General features: G+C 38.2%; 1 protein-coding gene across 1 annotated transcript; it reads right to left on the bottom strand.

Annotated features, from left to right (window-relative positions):
* Nucleotides 1-560: 560 nt before the first annotated feature.
* On the bottom strand, nucleotides 561-24,158 carry CFAP97 (cilia and flagella associated protein 97). Its single transcript, XM_060246455.1, has 6 exons — nucleotides 23,981-24,158; nucleotides 17,163-18,055; nucleotides 16,992-17,063; nucleotides 5,318-5,586; nucleotides 2,510-2,663; nucleotides 561-1,932 (listed from the first exon to the last, which is right to left on the bottom strand). Exons 2-6 carry the CDS (start codon nucleotides 18,010-18,012, stop codon nucleotides 1,799-1,801), a joined length of 1,479 nt encoding a protein of 492 aa, XP_060102438.1. The 5' UTR covers nucleotides 18,013-18,055; nucleotides 23,981-24,158; the 3' UTR covers nucleotides 561-1,798.
* Nucleotides 24,159-25,212: the final 1,054 nt, after the last annotated feature.

Below are 25,212 nucleotides of genomic sequence, written 5' to 3'. Positions count from 1 at the left end.
AAGAAGAACTTTCAACTGCTGTGTGACTTTGAGCTCCAGTGGTGGCCCTCTGAGCTCCCCAAAAGACTCCTATTCCCCACAAACATCATTTTGGGGAGATCATTAAGATGCAGCGATAGAAAAGATCCATTGCAGCTATGGAAGTACCTTCCATTTATGGAAAATATAGTCTGGATCCAACCCTATTTTGTAATGTGCGTACACAAGCAATTCATGCAAACACGATGAAAAAAATATGCTACATGCATATCAAAAATTATAGTCACACACATCAAATGGCATAACTGGCTACAACTCCTTGATGTATGTATACTGGCAAAAAAAAATTTCTGCTACTATTCAATATAAGTGGGACTCACAAAACTATAGTCCAAACAAACAATAAATTTAACTGTGTCACATTCTACAGAATTAACATTAAATAGGGAACCGTGTTTCCTAGATCAAGGGATAATGGGGAAATCAATTGCTGGGATAAGGAGCCCAAAGAAAGAAAATGTAATTAGAAGTAGAAAGGACTCAATTGTTATTACAAAGTTAATTAAATATGAGTCTAGAAATATATTTCATTTTGTTTATGATACTTGGATAAATTACAGAAAGGCAGCTCAGTACTGAGTACAGATATAATTCAATTAAACATTTTACTTAAAGCTTTAAAAAGAAATCACATACAAAATTCATGTTGCCCATAAACAATCAAACAGAACTTTAAGATAAGGCTCTCCTAGCACACACTGTTGTTCTCAAGGAAGTAACAGATTTTATCAAAGGAAAGGAAGTGTTTTTTAGAAAGTGCTTACAGTTAAAAAGTGCATCCACAAAACTGCTGCTTGTGTTCCATTCAAGAGACAATTTTAAAAACAATTCAATCAGCATAACGATTCAATCAGCATAACGATGCAAACACATTAGATTGGCAAAGCTGTCCACAGGTCATGCTACAAGTCCACAAAGAGTTTGTTTCAGGAAGACCATTCTTTTCCACATCATTGTTTAAATGCTTATTAATCAGACATTAAAGTATTATTAGAGATGATAATTCAATCCACAAAAGGGAAAACTTCTTTACTGAACACTGCAGTTATTACAGCAGACCATTGATAAAATCCGGCACAGTGGCAACACTGCAATGATTAAATATTAAACAAGGAGATCAGATCAAAAATGAAAATTACTTCTTGGAATACAGATCTGAAGAAGCTTACAAAAGTTTGCTAGAAGGACTTGGTTCATGCTCTGCATCTTTCACTTATGAACTACCATTTAAGAGTTTACAAATAACAAGAGATTATTCCAATAGCACACGTTACCTCTCCTGTTTCCATAAAACCTTGTGAAATGCCATATTTGACACTTGTGATATAAGTCTCAATATGTTGAATTAAAAATATCAGCTACAATGTAAGAAATCAAAATGAAACAAAGTTTTTTATTGTAACTTTAAAGTTGAAAAGTAGTTTTTGAATACCTCTGGTCCAGAACTGCAGCTATTCAGCTCCTCCACTTTTCAAAACCTAAACGTCATTGGAGATTTAATGAAAAATATTTACAGTATTTATCTGACAGTTCTGCTGTGCAAATAAATGTATTCTGTTACAGGAAATACAGACTGGGAAGATATCATCCAACAGAGATTTTGCCTGCTCAAAATTCAGTTTAGTACCCATTCACATTTATTATCACTTTACAGTGACTTTTTAACCACCAAACAATGACTATGACAATACTTTTGCAAGAATTACAGCAATCTGCAGAAACACTGGAATTAGAGATCTGGTGATGGAGTGCAAATAACTTATAGCCATGCCGCATGAACATTAGCAGAGTTCAGCCGCTGCAGGCCTCCCCTGGAGGAGTCAAACACTGGTCTTTCACTCCTTCGGCTTGCCGTACTGGATGCACTGTGACTGGATGTGCGTGAGGCACCTCCTGTCAGAAAGGGTACACACAAGGAGGTCAACATTATCAAGGTGAGAGAAGTCTGCATTTTTAAAAGGCAATGAAACAAAACTCACACAAGACACTCCATTTATAATCTGAACTATAAAATGAGTCAAAATGTATTAAGCATATTCCCCCTTACCACCACTAAGACTTCATACACAGGGAAATCAAGACACCTCAAGTGGGAAAGTTTGATTTAGGGCTATTTATACATCTCATTCTTCTCTCAACTGACTGAGGTAACAACTAACCAGAAAGATGTTTGGGACAAACATAAGCCACAGCTCTGTTTGCCAGAACATTTTTTAGGGGAGAAAAGTTAGCTTTCTTCTTTTATATTTAACAGTTTAAATTCCTGATATCAAGTTTACCTGGCAATAAAGGTCAACGCTTTACAAACAGCCAAAACGTGTGGGAATAACTGCTAAACTGTGGGAATATTTGGACTAAGAAAGGGTGGTCTTGCTGTACAAGACAGGATTATATCTTGACACTTACAGAATTCAAGATTCACTACTCTATAATGAGCAAATTTAACAACCACTGTACTGGAGCCACTTACTAGAAGGGCTGTGGTGGCTTAAAGCAGATTTTCCTCGCCTTGGGGCTGAAGGAGCAGCATTAAGATAGCTCATCTGGCGCTGGTAGTCCATCAACTGCTCTGAGCGCTTCATCCCAACTGTTGGCTTCACTGCTTCAAGTCTCTTCAAAAAAGCCTTGATTTAAATAAAATAACATTTTGGTTACCAGAAATCAAACGGCAATTTTCGCATTATACTATAGTTGGAAAAAAATTAGTTCATTTAAAGTTTATTTTCCTCACTGATCTTTAGGGGGAACAATGCTAAACAAGTCCACACTCAGAAACAAGTCCCATGTTATTCCATGGGGCATACTCCCAGGTCCTTAGGATTACAGGCAGAATCACTTAAAAATAGGTAAGTAGAAAAGCATGATTTACTGATATATAAAATTACTAATACTGTGATGATATGAGATTTATCTCACATAAAAGAACACCCTTGCTTTTAAAATATTAACGTTTTAAATCAGGAAAGCATCTCCCACACACCCCTCTGGGAAAAAAAAAGAGTAAAATCATTAACCATCAGCTGCGAAAAACCAGACTCAGAGCTAATACAGCAGCAGAAAATATATTCACTAATTACACAAGGCGAAAAGAGTAAAAATAGCCAATGTTTTCTTTCGATAATTATCTTAGAACTGACTGCTTAATAACACAGTTTGTTCTCACAAAACTGTATGAGATGGAGGTGGGGAACAAATGCTGAGAAGTCAGCCAGTCATGAGAAAAGCTCCATGTGGGGTGTGTGTCATTTCATCCATTGAATGGTCATATCTGTGTCCTTGACGTCTGACATACTGCACAGAATTGATTGATTCTGCTTCAAAAATAGAGGCCATTAACAATTGTGTATTGAAAAGTGCTATGAACAAAATGACTACTAGGGGGGAAAACCCCAGATACTGTATTAGGATGATTTTCTTTAACAGAAAATGAATAGCTTTACAGCACAGTCATTCCAAGTATCTGACAGGTGTTCAAGTATGTTCTGAGATAATCAATTAATTTAATTTAAGAAACAAACAAAATAATGAAAAGGTGCCATAGGATCAAAATAACAACAACACATTGGAGTTGGCTGCTGCTTCTTTGCATGAGTCATTGCTCTGGTCTTGCCTTCTTCCAAACAGCTTCTGCTGGGGGTGTTTCATTATACTCTCGAGCAAAATCAGTGTAAAGAAGTAGCAGAATTGCCTGGCTTCATAGGGAATAATCTGTTGAATTTTTGCTTGAATCCCTGATCTGGACCACTCTTCCAAACAGAAGGAGACAAGCCCAGAGCAGTGGCTTACTGTGAAACAAAACCTCATGGCAAGAAATTATTACTCTTATACATTCTAAAACTAAACTTTGGATGTAATTCAAGATGTCACTTTTAATATGTAAAAATGCTTACCAGGGATAGGCAACCTTTTTTTATGGCCTGAATGCCAACTATTCTGCAATGTAGAACTGTGAAGATGTTGGAATGATGACACACAAAACAGTGTTGGGGGAATTCTTCACTGGGGAAGAAAGTGTCCTAAAACCAAGATTAGCCTCACAACAGACAATTCACTAAAGAAAAAAAGCAGTGACTCTTTGGGCTGCTACAGTGAACAAAGCAAATGAGGTTTGTCATGAAAGGGATCAATTTTTTTAAAAAAAATCATATCAGTTTTATGAAACCGCAGCATGATGAATGCAAAGAATGCATACTTTACAAAATTGTAGTTGATCTGTCTCAAGATTATACAGTAGAGTTGAAGATACAGAAAATGCAAACTAAAATGATCCAAAGATGTCCCCCCCCGCTTTGATTAATGTTAGATGAAAAATTGGGGTTTCTAATTTAAGAAATGTGATAACAGCTTTATAAAATCCTAACTACTAGAGACAGACTGGAAACTAGCAATTCAGGATTAACAGGAATCCAAATCTCAGTAATTTATTCTATGCATCATTATATAATTTATTGCAAAGATTATATGCATAATCACTTAGCAGTAACTGAAGTTCTTATATAAAAAGTTGTCCAATCATAAATTAAAGTATTTTTCAGAAATAAGTACCATGCAGAAACATATTAGTTTTGTATTTGACCAGCCTGAACTAAAGACCAGTTACATGGAAACTGCATTTCCATTTGCCTCAAGATGTGTTACTATGGTTACTATAACAGTTCAGTGGTTAGGGAATAAGCAAAGATACAAATAATCAAACCGAGCGCTAGCTGTAGCTACTGCCTCAATTATTTCCATTTCTTTCTGCACTCTGGGTTATATTCTTGGATGTTACTGGCACATTGATATGTTCTGCCTCAGTACTGTATTAATTGCTTCTTCTTGCTTCCTAGAAAGGTATTAGAACACCTTCCTAAATGATGTGATCCTATACTTGTTATCTATTATTTTGTGTATGCACACACAATAGATATTCAAGCACTCTATAGTAAAGGCCTGGTATTGATCCATTTCTTATACAAGAGGCCTCAGGGAGAAACGAAGGCATGCCACAACCTAGCACAGAGCAGGATACATACTTCAGTTCCACTGAAGTCAGCAAAGGTTAAAAGGCACACAACTGACACAGATTGTCGTCACAGCACATATTAACATCATATTTGATGGTTTGAAAGAGATTATCATTTTTGTTAATGTCATCAACTTCATCCAGTTTTCTTAACCTGAGAAATAATTACTTAGAAGATCCCCCCCCCCCGCCCGAAGCATTCCTTATTGACATTAGGACTTCACTCTCTGTACATTTGATGAAAAACACAGCTTATTAAGGAAAGTAACTAACCAGATTCTCTCTGTCAATCCTCTGCTGTTCCTTTTGCCTGTTGATGGCACTGTGGTACAGCTTAGGTGCTGGGCCTGAAGGTTTCTTCAGAGAGGCACTTTTGCTCCTGGGCTTTCCAGAATGTTTTGCTAATTCTTTTAACAGCCGTTGGTTTTCCTGATCAATTTCTCGTACTTCGTCATTTGTGAAAGAGAAGTTTTTCCTTGATCCTATAGAAGACTGATCCGAGACCAGCTTCTGTTGTTCGTTTTTTTCCAGCTGCAGAAAAGCTTTAAACACAAGTAAACGGTCACATCAAATACAACCAGGTTGTATATTGGTGCTTGAAAGCTGATAATATTAATACAAAAAGCTGTTAGTCAATGAAATAAAGGGACCTAATTTGCTAGCACCTCTCATTATTTTGAGGTACCTGCTTTAGAAGGGCTTGACACACAGCTATTATAACACACCCCCACCAAGTTTCAAACATCTGATACTTTTGCTACCATGGGAATAACTTGTGCACCTGTCACATGCACACTTCAATGGAAATCAATGTACTTCAGAATAAGGACTCCAACATCTGATTCTATGAAGGGTCAATGTAAACTATCACCCTTTAATCCAACCTAGGGAAAGGATGGGCAATATTAGCACTGAGGCCAAACCTAGAATTGCACTGTGAGCACACAGTGAATCTCATTGCAAGTTTACATGTAATTAAGATGTCATTTACTTCAAGAGTATTTATGCAGAATATTGACTCACAGCAGAAGGGCCTGCCATACCTCTCTCACTGTAATTATGGACAGGCCTAGATATTTAATTTACATTCCTCTTAATTAACAACATACACATTGTTAACAGAGACAGGAGTATTAGAGGGAGTTCTAGATAATATAGCAAAATGTCTGGAATATGCAGAAATTAACATCAAATAGTTTCTCTGCATTTGTTATGCTTTTTTCTTACTTAGATGAATTTCATTTCCATGAATCCATTTCTAGCACTGTAGGAAGTGTTAACAAACTTTTCAGCAAGACTGTTGATACAGAGTCTCAAGATTTTAAAGCACATAAGAGTCCAAAGATCCTGTTCTGTCAATCTGTAATATTCTAGATTAGAGTATAACTTGGGATAAGGGGTCTTTGTCCCTTTCTGCTGAATGGATATGAGACTGCCCAAGTGATTCCACACATGTAATGCAAAAATCCTTGGCATAGGTACATGACTTTTCCTATCTAGTTTAGCAACAGTAGCCTATTTACTTTGAAATGAGGATTCAAATGATGTGATATACTTTTGTGAGCCAGAATTCAAAAATTAAAATAAAGAAGGAAAAATCAAAACACATATAATACAAGGGCAGAACATGGAACCAACAGGCATGTCCCGGAGACTGGAAGAGGCATTGTAGTAGTGGGCTTTTAACTTTATGAAACATTACAGCAAAGGAAGGTAAGCAAGTAAAAGCAATCTAGCAACAACCAAAATAGGGATATACCCACACAAAACCACTGGCAACTTTGTGACCCATAAAATGCGAGCATTGTGAATGTATCAAAAGGAATTTAAAATTATAGATCAGGAGAGTTCTAAGAACTATTTCTAGGAAATTACAAAAATAAAAACATTTTAAGTAATAAAAATCAATTTCCTCACTATTTAGTGCCTAATTTTATGCCTGTGTAAAATTAAACCCGTTAGTATGAGATAAACAAGTTCATCCATGAGCTAAAAAATACAGTCAACACCATAAAAACAGGATAAAAGGGGACATGACTAGCAAATTAGAGATATGTTAATCATGATTATTATGCCGTGACCCTGCTATACTGGTGAGAGAATCCCAGATGGATCAAACCAATGGTCCATCTAACCCAACATCCAATTTCCCACAGTAGCACAATAGAGATATTACTGGAATCACAATTGCTATAGACAGCAAAAGAATAACCCAAGTGGTCCACATTCTCCCTTTCTATATCAGAACAAAGATTTCAAATCCATTGCTATCAGAACAGAAAAGACAGTGTCTGAAGAACTCTATTGGACTCCAGGATTTGTTGTGGAGAAAAATGCTCTTAAAAACAAATGAACAAGAACAACAAAAACAACTTTCCTGAATAAACCAAAGCACAATATTGCCTAGCTTTTACAGTCTGGGCAAGCTGAGCGCAGCTGAAGCAGCCCACACAGCTGATTTTTTTTTAATGGTGTCTGATTAATGATAATTTCTTCTCAAGGGATTATTAGGAAAGCAAAACTTTTGGGAATTCAGGGCTTTCAAAGCTTGGGTACACAAGAAATTACATTATACATTTCACCAAACACAAAAGTTACTATGTTTATGTACTGGCTCTGTTCTTCCAGATATAATTTAGTATCCCATTTTAAATTATCAGAATTATTTCTATACATCAGTTAGATACAGTTTTCATCACGACTTGCTTCACATACTAGAAAGCATACTCAAGTGGAGAATTAAGCAATTTTAACACTCACCAGTTAAAGCAGAAACCCAATTGTCTCTGCTTTAACATCCTCAGTCCCAGTACTTATTCCTATCAGCAAATCTTTTACACATTAAGAAATAGTTTTTAATCTGAATTTGCACTATTTCAGATTCCTTGACAGACAAAATATGCAGAGCCTTGGATCCCACCTAGAATTTCACCAGGTGTATGTGTTTACCAGATCTCCCCTCCTGTTGGAGACCTCTGACCAGATTTTTAGCCCCCAGCTCACACATTGTCGTCTTAGCTCAGGAAGGATGACTCCAGAGCACACTATGCAGGAACTCACAACTTTAATGCCAGTAGCTCACAAAGTAGAATTTTTGCTCACAAGACTCTGCAGCTTAGAGGGAACATTGCCTCTGACCCCAGCTATTCTTGGGGATCTGTCCCCCAGAAGCGGCATTTTGGGAGATGTTTTGAGGTGCCACAGAAGGGAAGGAGAACTGACAAAAGCCCACCTTCCCAAACACACAGAGGCTTTAGGAAGGATACGAGCAAGAAGGTTTTCAATTGCCTCTGTAAACAGAGGTTGGTTATTGCTTGAATTCAACCCATTTCCGAAACCTGGAAGAGATATTCACAATGGTATGATGAATCCAATCAACTTCCTCCATAATTTTCATTCAACAAATTTCAGAGGAATAGTTGGGACCAGTGTTCCCTTTAAGCTGAGTCAGTGTGAACTAGCTCACAGATTTTTAGCCTCCAGCTCACACATTTTTGTCTTAGCTCAGGAAGGATGACCCCTTATATAGCAGCTCACAACTTTAATGCCAGTAGCTCACAAAATAGCATTTTTGCTCAGCTTAGAGGGAACATTGGTTGGGACACATTTATATGCATCTCCCATGTCCTACATGAAATAGCAAGGCACAGCTTCAGTCACATTAGAGGGTTTTTCCTGCAAGATGCCAAGTGCAAAATGAACATATATTCTAATAAGCGCTCTAAGTGTACACTCCCAACTGAAAGCTATAAGATCATAATAATTTAGTATGACTTGCAAACTCTCTGCATTTTTATCTCTCCTTTCCTGTTGCCACTTCTTTATTTAGAAAATGTGTATGCTGCCTCTCCAGAGAATTCCCTCCGTTTCAAACCCTTCTCTTTCCTGCCATACAGCTTCATAGTTCAAATCCAAAGACAATGGGCATGGGGACCCAGTTTTATGGTTCTGGACAACCATTTTTAAAAAAACCTTTTTATGGCTTCAGGGCTCTCTACCTGTAGAGTTTTTACACCCTAGAATGTAGTGAAATAACTATAAAATACTATGCATAAGTCACTTACACATCTCAACCCTTCATTGCTTGAAGCTTCTAAGCAGAAGAGTTCTTCTAACTTTTAAGTGCCTTGGTTTTCAGTGATGAATTAACCACCCCAGTCTTGCTCTACCCTATGGAGTACAGTTAAGAATGTATTGTTTAGTACGGAGATATTTAAAAACCTCACCTCAAAGAAAAACAAAAACACAACATTATCTATCTCCTAAAACTGCAAATGAAAAGTTTGCTGCATTCATAATAAGCAGGGAAATCATGCAAGTCCTTTCTCACCTTGCAAAAATATGGTGAAAAGCACTTAAGTGGCAAATCCCTGGCTTCTGCTCTTTGGTAGAGGGTCATCACAAATCCAGGCAAAAGACATTTCTTATGAGCCAACAGCAGAATGCAGCAGGTTATCACGTCCTGTTCTCTCCTTACGAGTAACTACTTAGGCATTCTAATATCTAAGGGGCTTTTAATATGGCCAAAGTGAGCCCAGGAAATGGATACAACACAAAACCAGTTCAGGGCCCATTCAGTTCCATCAATTCACTGCCACACCCTAGAATGAGAGAGGAAGAAAGGTGCTTCATTGCCTTCATCATGGAGAGAAGTTAACAACCAAGAACTGTTATCCTAAATAATAACTACATGCCCATTTGCACAGCAATCAACAATCCGCAAACAGAACTGGAACACTTTTTATTAACTTTAGGTTAAGACTGGGCTACCAAACTTTCCAGCCAGCCCATCACTATTCGGGATCCTCACAGTTCTTGACCGGGCAGTTTAGGCTGCGGAATGATCCCTAGCAGTTGCCATCTTGGATAAAGATGATACATCTATTACAAACTTCAGTGGCAGTATTCAAATTTGCTCTGTGCAACAACATACAAGTGCATCATTATCCAAGATGGAAATACCAAGTACTGGCTATGATATTTGGCAATTATGATCAATGGGGCTATATCTTGACAGAGGGGGAATGACAGAGGTTTAGTGGCAGCCTAAAACCACAACATCTGATTTGAAATTGAAATATTGAGAATGGGGATTTCCCCCACAGTTAAAATAACAGCAATTCCATTTTAAAAAATCCTTCTAGTTTTTTTTTTTTAATTCCTAGTCAGTTCTCTAGCCCTGACCCAGATAGCCCAGGCTAGCCCAATCTTATCAGATCTCAGAAGTTAAAGCAGGGTTGGTGCTGGCAAGTATTTGGATGGGCGACCAATGAATACTAGGGTCATGATGTGGAGGCAGACAATGGCCGACCACGTCTGAATATCTCCTTGGCTTGAAAATCCTATGTGGTCACCATAACTGCAACTTAATAGCCAAAAAAAAAAAAGAGTCAATTATCTTTCTGTGGTTTGACTATATATAGAGAGAACTGCACTGTAAAGAAATGTTAGTTTTAGGATTTTTTTCCCTGATTCACAGAAAAGATTTCAAATGTACTGTATGTATATAAAGCTACAAATTTTAGAATTATCACATTAAACTTAAATATGGGAACAATATGTTATACTTCTATCCATCCAAAAGTTTCTTAAGCAAATAAGAGCAATACAGTTTTCCTAGTAAGGAAAGAAGGCTAACTGGCCAATAACAACTCAGATCCAATCTCAGATCCTTTTTAAATATTGGGACTATGATTGAGTGTCTCTGTGAATCACGCACCTGCCCAGTTGAATGAATTATAGTGAAAAATGGGGGTCAAAACTGAAGCCCGTCATTGAGGGTCAGCCTTGAAAGGCTTGTTATCCAATTAAAATAGCTGGCTTAAATAGTGATTGTAGAATAAATCAAGAGATGTATTCACTAAGAGCAGTGTGAATTCAAAAGCATCTCCATGATACTAGTCCTTCAAGACAATATGTCATATACAAAATTTTCTCCAAATTTGTTCAATTATAACAGCACAATTGAAATAACGACCTTACAAATTGCGCTTAATAGAAAATAGTGCTGCCTATGAATTGGTAAGCAATAACTAATGCTGTGAATGTTCATTTCCTCCATCAAGAATAAAAGGCTGATACAGAAACCCACACACTTTACCTTTTGCTATTATATATACACGTTATGGCAGCATCATAAGAATGTAAGAAGAGTCCTGCTGGATCAGACCAATGGTCTATTTAGTCCAGCATCCTGTTGCACACAGTGGCCAATCAGTTCCTCTGGAGCGCCAACAACAGGGCATAAAGACTAAGGTCTTCCCTTGATATTGCCTCCTGGCTCTGGGAGGTGTGTAGTGCCTCTGATTGTGGAAGTTCTCCTGAGTCACCATGGCTAGTAGCCATTGATAGATTTATCCTCCATGGCTCTATCTAATCCCATTTTAAAACTGTTTATTCCTGTAGCCATCATTACATCCTCTGAAAAGAATCCCACATTTTAATTACTTGCTGTATAAAGAAGTACTTCCTTTTGTCTGTCCTGAACCTACTGCCCATCAGCTTCAATGGATGTACTTGAGTTCTAGTATTTTGGGAGAGGGAGAAAAAATTCTTTGCCAACTCCCTCAACTCCATGCACAATGTTATAAACCTCTATTGTGTTCCCCCCCTAACCCTAATCCTTAGTCATCTCTTTTCTAAACTGAAAACTCCCAGGCTTGTCAGCCTCTCCTCATAAAGAAGGTGATGCGACCCCCTAATTATCTTTTTCCAACTCTACAATCTCCTTTTTGAGATATGGTGACCAGAAATGTACACAATAATCCAAATGAGGCCACACTATAGATCTATACAATATCTGCAGTTTTTATTTCCAACCCCTTTATCTAATAATTCCTAACAAAGAATTTGGTCTTTCCACTGCTGCAGCTCACTGGGTTGACACTTTCATTGAGCTGTCCACCACAACCCCCAGATCTTTTCCCCTCTCAGCCTCAGCAAGTTCAGACCCCTTAAGCCTTACTTGTGATTGTCAGACACCCTGAGTCCACTTGTGGAGAAGGCAGGATAGAAATTTAACATGATAAATAAATAACTTCAAGTTGGAATTTTTTTGTCCAAATTCTCATTTTTGGGTTTAGGATATATTTACATTTGTTGCCATTTAAAATCATTCCTGATCACAGAAAACATATATTTGTTACTTTTCGCTTACTGTCTAAAGGAACCCTCTCTTCTCTGCATCACAGTATCCTACATATTTTAGTGAAGTTTCACTTAGTATTAGTTCTCTTCTCCTTTTCTCACCTATTTCCTGTTAATAGGTAAATTCCTCAAAACTGAGATGCTTCATCACACTGATGTATGTGAATTCAGATGGTCCAGGGAAATGCTCTCTCCAGCTATCCAGCTCTGAAATACTTCTGATGAGGCAAAGCTCACCTGGACATGACTTAATATAGAACCTGCTTACATGACATCAGCAATGCATCACAATCAATTGCCAAAGGAGCCTGCCTACCTGTTAAAGTGCAATGACATATGAGAAACTAGAGCCAGGTGGGCAGGCATGTTGGCCTCAAGCAGCAGAACGAAGTTAAAGGTCCAGTGGCACTTTTAAGACCAACAAAGTTTTATTCAAGGTTATGAGCTTTTGTGAAGTGTACATGTGCCTGAAAGCTCATACCTTGAATGAAACTTTGCTGGTCTTACAAGGGCCACTGGACTAACTTATACACGAGATACTATTCAAGATATGTTGGTGCTACAATTCTCAGATCAACCAATTAATCCCTCTACCAACTGCTCAAGGTACAAAATTAGGTGCTGACTGTAGATCAGTAATATTTTAACTTTTCTAAAACTAAGCATGCACACACACTCAAACAAGTTTGTTCTACCAGTTTGGTATATGTATACTGGTATTGTCAGGTACAGGACAGGAATTATTTATTTAGATATCTATAGCCCATCTTTTACCCCAAAGGGGACCCAAGACAGTTCACAGTATCATTCTTCCCTCTGCCATTTTACTTCTTTCAGAGGATGAAACTACGGTAGTTCTGGTAAGGGTCTCCCAATGTCACAAAATCATAGTATGGGATATAGTATTTGGCAAAATTACACCATATATTTAAGGCACAATATTGCTTTACAAAGAGTCTGTGAACCTAAGGAAGAGCTTGTCATCATATTACAATACTTCATTCTCAGGACTGTGCTTACAATAGATATGCAAAACTTAAGCATAGCTGTCTTGATTTGTGAGCAGGGAGTGATCCACAATCCATCCTACACTGTAATTTACAGGACTGAGCTATAATAGAATGCTTGGGAATAAAAATAACATACCAAGTGTCCTCACACAAGACTTTTACCTGTGGTTTATCATTCTATGAGCAAGAAAGACTTCTACCCATTATTAGGTATTGATGTGTATTATGTTCATATTTTGAAGATATTTGTATGGTCTGCATCTAGTCTGTGCACTATTTTATGAAGATTACTTCACGCTGCTCAATGCTGATCTTATGCCCCTGATGGGCTTCTATTGATGCTAGTAATATTGCTGTTGTAATATTGCTAATAATATTGCTGTAATATTGCTAATAATATTGGATGTTGCTATTCTTTTACTGTGTTATTTTCACTTTGTGAGCAGGTCTCTGGAGAGGCAGCATATACATTTTCTAAATAAATTAAATAAGCAAATGTCCAATTGAATTAAAACAACTATGAACTGCCAACAAGCTGTCAAGGAACAGCCTCTTATATGTTTTCAGTGTTGTTTTAGTAGCGCCCAACGACAGCCTTTTGGTAATGAATCAAGAGCTCTATATTTACCAGAGAATTTAGAACTCACACATTTCTACATGGCTATCCTACTTCATTAAACTGTCATCTATGCTCAGACAGAAATAATTACATCTTCCATTTTTCCTGTCGGACTCAAGATGGTACAAAGAGGAACAGACAGGTGCTCTCTCGTTTAGGCACTGATCAGACCTAGTATCTTAATAGCTAAAGAATATATTAATGAACTCCTCCACTGAAAAAAAACACTTCAGTGTGCTTTGTTATAATTGGAAGTCAAATGGGAGTCTGAGACCAGAAGCAGAAGTATAAACTTAGACAGAAACTGCTTTAAGGTGCACTAAGATGATACAAAAAGATTATTTCTATCACTGTCTAACAGCAAAATGACAGAAGCAAGGAGACAGTGGACCAATGGCAGTTCAGAGCAATCTTTAGAGAGACAAATCCAGAAAGGTACCAAGGCAATAAACCAAGCTTGTTCTTACAATCTACAGTCATAACATAAACAAAGCTAGGCATGACCATGGATGCAGCTTCCTCTTTGCCCAGACATGCTCTCTGCAAGTAACCAGCTGCCCACTCTGTAGTTCAGTTTGTATCCTTAATTTTCATGTTTGAAAGATTTTACTTGTTTATTGCTGCTGCTAGTATATAGCACTATTGTGCTTAAATAAACCAGTTTGATTTGTAAATCTAACCTACTTTGTTGTGTGGTTGGTCTTGCTCATGTTAACGATTCTGAAAAGAACCTGTAGTACTTTGGTCTACTCAACAAAGCTAAGCTAAATGGAACAAGGGTGCTATGTCTAAAAAACTAGAAGACATAATGTGGAAGAAGTTATGAAACACATCTATTCTGAAGAGGAACGAAATAATAATAATAATAATAATATTATTATTATTATTATTATTATTATTATTATTATTATTATTATAAAGACTCTTCTAGAATGCTCTTTAATAGAGGCATTGTTTTTTTAAAGAACAAACCCAATTATCAGTGAGGCAAAACTGGGGAGAGGACTTTTCTTTTTTTCCCTCTTCTTAAAGAAACGTCATCACCTGGATACTCACAATTGTGGGGATTAGGCAATTTAAAAATGCAATAAAATAAATAAATTATTAATCTTTCACTCATTCCCTTTTTTTTATGTTATATCCAGCTAGTCTAAGAATTACTGTTAGATTTCCAATGGGCAAGTAACGTAAGCTCTGTTCTCAAATGAGGAAAACCTACAGAAAGGGACTTCTAATATACACCAAATGAGAAGTACTAATTTTCTCCACTTTTGCTCATTATCCATTTACCAATGCAGCAAAATTTTATTTTCAAGAATAAGATCCTATCAGAATAAGATGCACTGCTTGGGTATCAAACTCATTTTGTACTATACAAGACGCACTTGTTTTTCCTGAGTAATTCTAAAAAATAATGATTTATGTGCATTTGTAGACATTTATCTACAAGCACTACCAGGACTGGAAAATACTTCTAGATCCTAAATACTAGTGTAATGTTTATAGGAGCTCAGCTCTGCAAAATGATGACTATTCTAGCATCAGAAAATGATTTATTACATAACATTTCTAGGCATCTGAGATTTTTCTGGCTCAAATATTCTGCATTAATGTCATTTGGTAATCAAAGGTCACTTTTGGACTGTCATATTCTTTCACAAATTTCTCAGTTCTTAAATACTTAGTTTTGGCACATTTTAATGCAATCCAAAACATTTAAATACTAGATGAAATAAGAGCAGATTTAATACTTGACAAATTGCTGTTTTTGCCGGTCTAATACTTGGCTAATTTTCAATTAAAACTATATCAAATCTTGATCTTAAAAAGAAATCAAGCAAGCTCTTTTAGGATATGGATTCCAACAAGACACAGAAAATCGGGTTTTAAAGCAATTCATGCTGCTTTTTCAGAATGATAAAAAAACTGGAATTGTTTATCAGTGCTACGGACAGATGAGCATCAAGTGAGTTCCTATGTTTCATTACTCATGCAATAATTGTAGCTAGAGAACTGAGTCATCAATAATTGTTGCCTCTTAACCATCTCAGTGAATTCAGCAATGAACTTATAACCTAGGAAAAATAGAACTATTTTAGGTTGGCTGGCACCACTAGAAAACCATCAAGTGAAAATAAGAATGCATCCTTGTGCTAACAAAATGCATGGCATTTTTATGATCTACATGGGCCTACTGTCTATTTGCAACCAGAATCCCCTTAGGCCATCTTTGGGTTCTAAACCTTTTATAAAATCCAGCCATAAATTCTAGATTTACCTCTTCAGCTATATATTTGGACATATATTACAACTGTGGTGGGAAGACGGAATCTGTGCGGCCTCCTCAGTTCTAATATATGTCCATACTGGAAAACGGGTGGCTAACTCACAGGAATGTTGCAAACAAAATAAAATTATTGTAAAGTACTTTTCAGGTATAAAGTACTTAATAACGTTCTACTCCAAAGGGCTCTTGTAACAACTGCTGAGCCAGCAAATCCTGAGAATTATTATTATTGTTGTTATTATTAGTTGAGACTTTTATCCAGCTCTTCCCTGCATGTAAGGCTCAGAGCGACTCACAACGATTAAAACACAGATAAAACAATTAAAGCAACGAAACAGATAAAACAATAAAACAGTTCACAGTTTAAAAACAGACTAAACAGTTAAAACAAACGATTTTTTAAAACCAAACTCTAACACAGCAGTGACCAAACTGTGGCTTGGGAGCCACATGTGGCTCTTTCACACAGAAGGCATCTCTCTTTAAATCAGCTGGTGGCTTGAAGAATGCTTCTAAAGTTGCTTTCTTCCCACCTCTCCCTTTCTCCCCCCTTCCCCATCTATTTTCCTTCCTTGCAGCTCTCAGACATCTGACATTTAATCTATGTGGCTCTTATGTTAAAGCAAATTTGGCCACCCCTGCTCTCACATAACAGCATTATGCGTTACTTTAAACCAGAATATAGATTCAATGGGTAGCCATGTTGGTCTGAAACAGCAGAATAAAGTTTGAGCCTGCACACAAAAGCTTATACCTTGAATAAAATGTTGTTGGTCTTAAAGGTGCCACTCAAACTTTATTATACTAGAACATAATTCTATACAACTATTTTAAAGCAGAAAATGAAGTAAATTGAAAAGCACGGCGTTTTAAGAGAAAAGCCACCTTTCAAGAGATGATTCAGGTCCACAGCCTCATGCAAGACCTTTTGATGACATCTGTGATCCTTCTCAGGTTCTACAGAGAAAGGGAAAGAAATTAGCAATGCATCTTAATTCTCCTCGGAATTAAGCAAACGTGTAATTTGTATGCTGCACATAAATTCCTCTAACTTACCATATAAATCCTGGCTCACATTTTCTTGTCTTTTTACCTTTAGTTTCTTGTCATTGGATGCTGCAAGTTCAAAAGACTGGATAGGACTGATGTCGGGTGTCGACAGAGGAGTGACATCAGTCACTGTGTCTTCAGACTCCTCTGCACAGTCACCCAGCTTTGGTTTTACTTCTACTGCCTTTATCCCAGGCTTCGATTTTTGTCTTGGAGAAAGAAGTGTAAAGCTACCTACAGTCTTCTTTTTTGAAGAAGAGCAAGAGGAATCTGACAAGCAACTATCAGAATCAGTGTCAGAACAATCCATATCAGAGCTACAGGAAGAGGAAGAAGAAGTGCTGACTGTGGTTTTCTTGACAGTCTTGGAGCTACTAGACGGCTTAGACAACTTAAGTCTAACCTTCTGGTTTCTGTTGTCATCACTACTATCTTCTTCATCCGTATAGTAATTTTCTTCACGTTCTCTAACTATTTTGGGAATTTGAGTTGGAATGCTTTCTTCATGCATTATTTGAACTTGAGCTGAAGTTCTACTAGGTGTACTTGCATTTTCTGAATTGAGGGACGCTAATAAGGGTAAAGCGTTCTCATCAGCACCATTGTCTAAGGTACACTCTGTCTGAGCTTCTGTCTCTTTCTCACGCTTTTCTTCATCAGTACAGACTCCCTCTACTACAGTTTCCACCTTTAAGTCAGGCTTACTTAAACTTTTACCATCTGTTTGTGCGTGCTCAATGTTTTCTGTCTTGGCTGATTCCGTTGTGGTTCCATCTTTCTTAACCTCTCCTTCAAAATCACTGTCGAAGAAGGAGTGATCCACTTCACAGTCTGACACATCTTCATATTGGTCCATGACCCCAAAAAACTGCAGAAGTGCAGTTCCACCAAATGGAATACTGAAATAGAGGACAGTAATACATTAATTTTTTAGAAGCCCTGTGAAACCTTTTCTGCACCTATTATTACATCAAGTCTAGCTTTAAGATGAAGAAACAAATTGGTGCAGAGGGAAACAGAATCTTTAACCCTACAACATTTTAAATTGTGATTCCTTTGTAAATATGTAATGTGTAGTATATGTTAATACTGGTTCAGTTGTCTTAAATTAACTAATTATGAAATGCACTCTGTACATGCTCTGTGAAATTATCCTGTCTTGTTAATTTTTTAAAATATGCCCTTTCATTTTTAATTATTTCAGTAGATTCCCCCGAAGAAGCTGTATGCAAAACACATGGGGTTGTACAACGATGAGTCAAACACTTCATGTGATAAAGTGTGATGAGTCAAACATTTCATGTTCAAACACTTTATATTATTGACAATTTGCTTGCCATTCAAAATGAGCAGCATTTTGAATATTTCTGCACCTGCACAATGGTATTCAGCATGGGGGCTGGCCAAGTAGTCACTGTTTATGCATGTTTAAAATTACTCTTTTCTACTGTTTATTATTTTTCTACTGCTTTTCTCACTCTTTTCTATTGATACAGACAGACCAAAATGGCAATCTACCCTAATCTATCATAACATTCACATGTTTCTCAGCTACATCTTCCCCCAGCCAGGAAGGTGTTATAGGTAGATGGTGAAAATACAATGTACAAAAGCATGTTATATTTCTAAGTTCAACATTTGATAATTAACACAGCTCCTATTTATAGCTGAAGGCTAGGGAAGGAGGAAAGAACATTTTCCTGATTCATATTTTGAAAACTGCCTATGTTTAGAAGGCAATCACATTAACACCAATCTGCAGAATTACTGCAATTGTGGGGAAATGTGTTTTGCAGGCAGAAAGGTTCTATATGAACAAACAGACCATGGAAACTGAATTTTTTAAATGACTGTAAGACATTCCACCATTAAAATGCACATAAGTATGCAGAAATGCTGGAAGGACGCCAACAGACTGCTCATTTTACTACTTTTAACAGCAGACCGCTCTCTCTCATCTCCAGACGCTGGAGGAAAATAACAAGCTCTGCCACACTCTTATCTTAGCACTCTAGTCTAGAAATCTGCAATTTGAAATAATTAAAACACCCATAAAGATGACAGGCTTGTTGATTTATTTAATTAAAACATTTGTATCTCGCCTTATCTCATCAGACTCAGGGTAGCGAGTAATGCAGTATCAAGCAAGCTGCAAGAACACATAACAGTACAATCAACAAAACATCCACAGATTAAAAACATCAAGTTAAAAGATACGTTACAGATTTAAAAGTGCATGTTTTTTTTAAAAAAACCCAGGTATAATTAAAATTACACAGAATTTAAAAGTACCAATCTGCCGAAACAGTTTACCCTCACCAAATGTTCTCTGGAATAAAACTGTCTCACGTGCCTTTCTGAATGCTATTCTGGAAATTGCATTCTTTTAGCATGAGAGCCTTGCTCCATAATCCAAGGTAAGCAAGAGCTGGATTTCATACTCAGTGTACCCTTCCATGTACTCACCCTCACATGCGCTAGGACTGAGCACTGCTGTCACTGTCTCCCTGTTGGCACAGATTCACACACAAAAAAACTGCAATGACAAAGTCACAGAGAGTTTGGGGAAGGGTCTGGACAGTATGCAATTGTCTGAATGGCTTGAAATTCTACACCAGTGTTCAGGGAGTGAATACACTTCTCTTACTATAAAGCAGTATGGCGTGGTCTGTTCGTTCAGAAAAATGAAAGAGAAATGATGTGGCAAGATGGAAGAATGGATTGTGCCATTTCAGGGAGAGGAGGGGTTATTTTAAAATCGTATCTGCACAAGAACTTCTCTGCAACTAACCCCCCCGCCCCAGTACAATCAGTACAGCAAGCAGCAGACTGACTAGAACTCCCTTCCATGGTGTGCTAGTTGTTTTACCTGGAGGTTTATTTTTTTAAAAAATGGGAAAGCATTAAAAAATAGCCCTCCCTTACCGGAGGTATGAAGTGATACAGTGTACTTTGCTTCCTTGGTGTTCTACCATCTTGTTCTCCTGCATGCCTAGCTCAGCACACAGAGATAACTTCTTGTTTGTAAGCACCCTTGCATCAAAATGTCTTTGCACAAGGCAAATGTGCATATAAAGGAAACAGCTTCATGTATAACATGGAATTCTTCCACATGCAGTAAGATTTACAGTGAGAAGGAGTCCTTTCTGACAAATCTCTTGCATGTATTTTGAGGCAAGGATGTCTTTATTAAATGGCTTGGTTTACACATGCAACAGAAAGAGGGACTGATACACTCACACAGGACAATAAAGTGGCAGAATGGACTGCAGGTACCAGATTCCAATTTTCAATACTTCACAGGGTTGCTAGGTCTGTGTTGGTAAATACCTGGAGACTTTGTGGGTGAAACCAGGAGAGGATGGGGTTCAGGGAGGGAAGGGGCCTCAGCATGGTACAATGCCATAGAGTTCACCCTTCCAAGCAGCTATTTTCTCCAGGGGAACTAATCTTTGCTGGCTGGAGATCAGTTGTAAAAGCAGGAGATCTCCAGGCCATACCCGAGGGCTGGCAACCCTAATACTTCATATAAGAGGCCCTGCAAAAAGAACACTAGAGCAACAGGAAGAAGGGCTAGAAGTCCTATCTTCCTATGCTGTACTGTTTTTTTTATTACCCCATTGCTCCTGTACTGTTTTCTACTGATATAATACCATTATTTATTTTACCTGCACTCTGTCATGCCTAATATGCTATATTAATTCAGATTTCTGTAACCCTTGTACATTGTTTATTCAAGATGTCTCTTCATATTGTTAAAATTTACACTGTGTAATTGCAAGGAACAGCTAATCCCACCCCCTTTCTTTTCATGGTCAGTAAGGGTTAATGGTGAAGGTTAATACTTGCTTTCTTATTGAACAGTACCCGTGGGCTTTTAAACGTGTCTTATCTCAATGCACGGTCATCTGGATTCTGAGAAGTGAGGAGTTGGATTTAGATGGGAGATTTTGCATTAACAGAAATGTCAAGTGCTAATTAAAGAAATACTCTGATAGGTGTGATGATGCCTTTAGCCCCTATAACTTGTAAAAGTTGTTAGGCAATGGGATTACCACCTTTCACTTGGATCTTTACATGTTGGAATGCTGAATGTATAGAGCTGGTAATTAAGAAAATATTTTGTCTAGGTCTAAGAATTATGCACTACCAGGCTAAAGAGGAGAACTTTAAAAAAGTTTTAGTCTGTAGGGAGGGGTTTTTTTGTGAAAAGAGCCTGACAACTGTATCCTGACTAAATCCTGATGAATTTTGTTGTAATAAATATTACTTGTATTTTTACAACTCGTGTTGTGTCTTACAGCTGCTCATTACCCATATGATGAATTGGCTTCAGAGAGGCATGTTTGTGTAAATTTTAGGGGAGCTCTCATGCCTGTGGTTCCTGATTGGGAAGTCTGCCTGTGAGATTGGACTGTCCTGGCCCTGGGCTAGTCCTTACAGTAATCTACTCTGGCCCTGACTTGGATGGATCAAGCTACCTCAATCTCTCAGAAACTAAGAAGGATTAGCACTGGTTAACATGTGGATGTAGGTCCTCCAAGGAAGTCCAAGGTTGCTATGCAGAGGTAGGCAATGGCAAACCAACTCTGAATGTCTCTTGCCTTGAAAACCCTGCAGGGTTGTCATTTCGTACCACTAAGTTCACAACATGTGCAAAACACTGAACATATAGTGCTCAGCTCCTCGGCCTTTACGAGAGTCTGAACTCTACTAAGATGTACAGCAACATTAGATGCTCCATCATAGTATTGGCCACAACGTATGTCAAGAAAAGATCAAAGTGACAGAGTACATCTTTCAAAATAGAAGTGGTGGATTCAGTTTCATAAATTCCAAAAAGAATTCCTCCACAAATGTATCCTCTGTAGCAATACAGAAGCAAAATGAAACCTGTTCTTGTCAACAGTTACACTGTGATAAACAGCTGCTTTAATCTCTCTCACTAGTGTATGTAGAACATTGTGAGCCATTATCTCAAGCATTTCATTCACAATGGTAGGTGAAATCCATTTGTGTTTTGTACAATTAAAGCATGATTTCAGCTGTGGAATATCTTCAGCACAGAGCAGCATAAGCTTATCATGGCTTGTATTGCACTTCCCAACAGACAAGATACCTTACTGATGTCAGCAGTGCCTTTCTAGCATCTTGCATTTACTTCTGCTGGCCTTCTGAAAACTTGCTATGTTTAGCCTGCCTGTCCTACAGGAAGGGTGGGCTAAAAACTAAATTAAATAAATAAATATGTACATTTACCCCTGCTTTAACAGAGGCTATAGCTTGGACAGCTGCACAGTGCAAATTAGAATTCTGATGACTGTGAAATCTGAACAGTGCCTTCTTCCAGTATGAGAAGCCATTTTTAACAAAAGCTTCACAAGCATCCTTGTCTCTTGAGGTGTTTGGAAAAGGAACATTCATGTCATTTGCTGCTAAGCGACAGATGTCACAATGTGCTTTTTCCATTGCCACATCGTAAGAGAGTCATTCATAGGTTCTTTTCCAAGTATCTTGGAGCAGTTGTCCTGACTTTTGCTTCACATTACTACAGAATGTTGTAAGTGTACAAGAGGAATCTTCAGCATCACAAAGGACTAATCACAGATTTATCCTTGGCAAATTGAATGGCAGACTGAAAACAGTTCAAAGGAAAATATCAGAATTCTGGAGAAGAAATGACATATAAAAATAGGACTGGGGTAGCCATGTTAATCATAATATCAGAGAACAGATTTATAACTTGATCCTGAAGGGGGTCAAAGTTTAAGCCAGTCAGGGTTAAGGACTAAGCTATGTCTGTTGGAAAAGTATTCAGATTTTTTATCTTCCAAGCACCTTCCAATTGTACTATTTACATGTAATTAAAAACATTTTTGAGAAGTTTGCCTCCTTTGGTTTTTTTCATCTACTTTTTTTGGATCCATTACCCCATTTGTGTCTCCGATTATAATTACCTCTCCTTCTTGAAAGTCTAAAATGGATTGGAAAACATTTTCATAGATTTTTCTCTTGCATTGTTTGGGGCATATATTGTTGCTAGTGTGTAATTCTTGCCTTCCAGGAACCTGATTTTCAAATATATATATTTTCCTTGAGACACTTTTAATTCTGTAACACTTATTTGTAAATTGTTTATATAAACCACAACTCTTTTTTTATTATACATTCTTAATAAACACACAAATACATATTAGCAGACAAGAACAGAGCCTCAAAGAATAACAGAAATTGTAATATGATGCAACAGGAAGGGAAGGCAGACCTGTGCTTCAGCAGCCACTGTAACTGAGTCCCACATGTACCGTAAGTGTGTCAATGTTGCCTGCCACTGGTTGGCCGGAGCAGGCCCACCCCCCCACATCCGGGCCCCTAAAGTTTACACCTATGCCTGAACCTTATTTATCCCAAATCTGCCACGCGTTAGTGCATTCAAACAACTAGTCACCACCTAGAACAGCTTGAACAATCTCTACAGTTTGCTTGAAACACAGCTTGGCGGCCACAGGCTTATGAAGACAAAGCCTCATCACGAGTACGAGATGATTTCCCACACATTCAGAGAAAAAGCCAGCCATTTCCCTTCTCCCCCGTTACTTGGGAGGTTCTGCCACACACACCACGCTGGCAAACCAGCCTTCCATTTGTTGTGGCTACAGACGGAGGCAATGCGTGCAGCAAAAGTGGGCAGACTGCGCTCTGCAGCAGCAGGCACACCATAGCCGCCTTTTCACCAGTGGCGGGAGAGCGAGCAGTTTTACCTCCTCAACTCCCACCGCCCCCGCCGGCCTAAGCAAGGCCCTGCATATGGACCACATACTCACCGCTAGTCAGGGGGTGAAACCGCAGGCAATCGCCGCTCTACTGTAGCTCCCTTCTGGACGCGCCTTCCAGTTTCTCCCGCCTGCGCTTTTTTTTTTTCCTTTTCGTAACCAAGGAAGGGAGGAGAGTGGGAAAAAACCACGAGTTTCCGTCTCCGTATGCGGAGCTCCCGTTCTGTGCAGCAGGGGGAAACCTTGAGCCCAATTTGCCCATGTTGTTGGCTGTCGCCCGCTGAGGGAGACAGGGAAGGTGGGAAAAACGATTGAAAATGTCTTCCATGAGGCAAGTCGGCTCCATGGGTTAACCAGTACATTTGCCAAGAGGGGCAAGTGTTGGTCTTTTTCTGTCTTCTCTGAACGCCGGTGGCTGGCACTCCAGAAACAGAGCGCGTAATCTATTCTTCCAGATCAGACAGGGGGAGCTGTCTTTTTAAAAGATCCAGGCGGCAACTGTGTTGGTGTGAAGCAGTAGAACAAATGTTGAGTCCAGTGGCACCTTTAAGACAAAAAAGTTCAGTTCTGAGTGTTAGCTTCTGTGTGCACGCACACTTCCTCCATCTTAAAAAATTAGTCTTGACCCCTCATTACACAATTTTAAGTAGGGCCAGCATTAGGGTTACTACCTTTCTCTCGCCTGCCTTCATCTGTTTGTTTTTTTTCTTTCTTGGCTGAGATAATTAAAAGTTTCGGTTGGCAAAATAAGGCCTGAAGGCTGCCTGCACAGCAGAATTCTGAATGTTATTAGGTAATGTAAAGCAGACTGTTTCTGAATTCCTCCACTTTCTTTTTAATTCTTTTTCCAATAAGAAGTACAGAAATTAGGGCACAATTAGAGCTACAGTCCAAAGCACAAGAGACTTATGTGGCACTTTATGCATCCTTAGCTAAGAGTTAAATTCTGAGAAAACGTGCACAGGATGGTTGCAAGTGCCATGAACTTAATATGGTTAACCCTCAGAGTTAAATTTGTTTAGGCTTGTGCAGCAATTCCATTTTACACTGGAGCGTAACTGGCTTTTGGAGCTGCATCCCCTGTAACTGTTGAAGGCAAAAAGTGGCCTATCTTCACCTAGCCCAGGGGTGGCCAAACATGCTTAAAGTAAGAGCCACAAAGAATAAACATCAGATTTTGAGAGCTACCAGACATTAATGTCAGATGTTTGAGAGTCACAAAGGAGGGAGGGAGGAAGAGAAATAGAGGGAGGTGGAAAGAAAGCAGCTTTAACTTTAAATGC

This window comes from Heteronotia binoei, chromosome 9 (assembly GCF_032191835.1).
Source record: "Heteronotia binoei isolate CCM8104 ecotype False Entrance Well chromosome 9, APGP_CSIRO_Hbin_v1, whole genome shotgun sequence".
NCBI classification, from domain to species: domain Eukaryota; kingdom Metazoa; phylum Chordata; class Lepidosauria; order Squamata; family Gekkonidae; genus Heteronotia; species Heteronotia binoei.
This window is presented reverse-complemented; position numbering and strand designations above follow the sequence as displayed.

Coding starts and splice junctions, on each gene's coding strand:
- CFAP97 (XM_060246455.1), bottom strand. CDS start 18,012: ATGGACCAATATGAAGATGTGTCAGACTGTGAAGTGGATCACTCCTTC. Junction 17,064..17,162: donor TGTGAGCCAGGATTTATATG/GTAAGTTAGAGG, acceptor CTTTCTCTGTAG/AACCTGAGAAGGATCACAGA. Junction 5,587..16,991: donor CCTGAATCATCTCTTGAAAG/GTGGCTTTTCTC, acceptor TTGTGTTTAAAG/CTTTTCTGCAGCTGGAAAAA.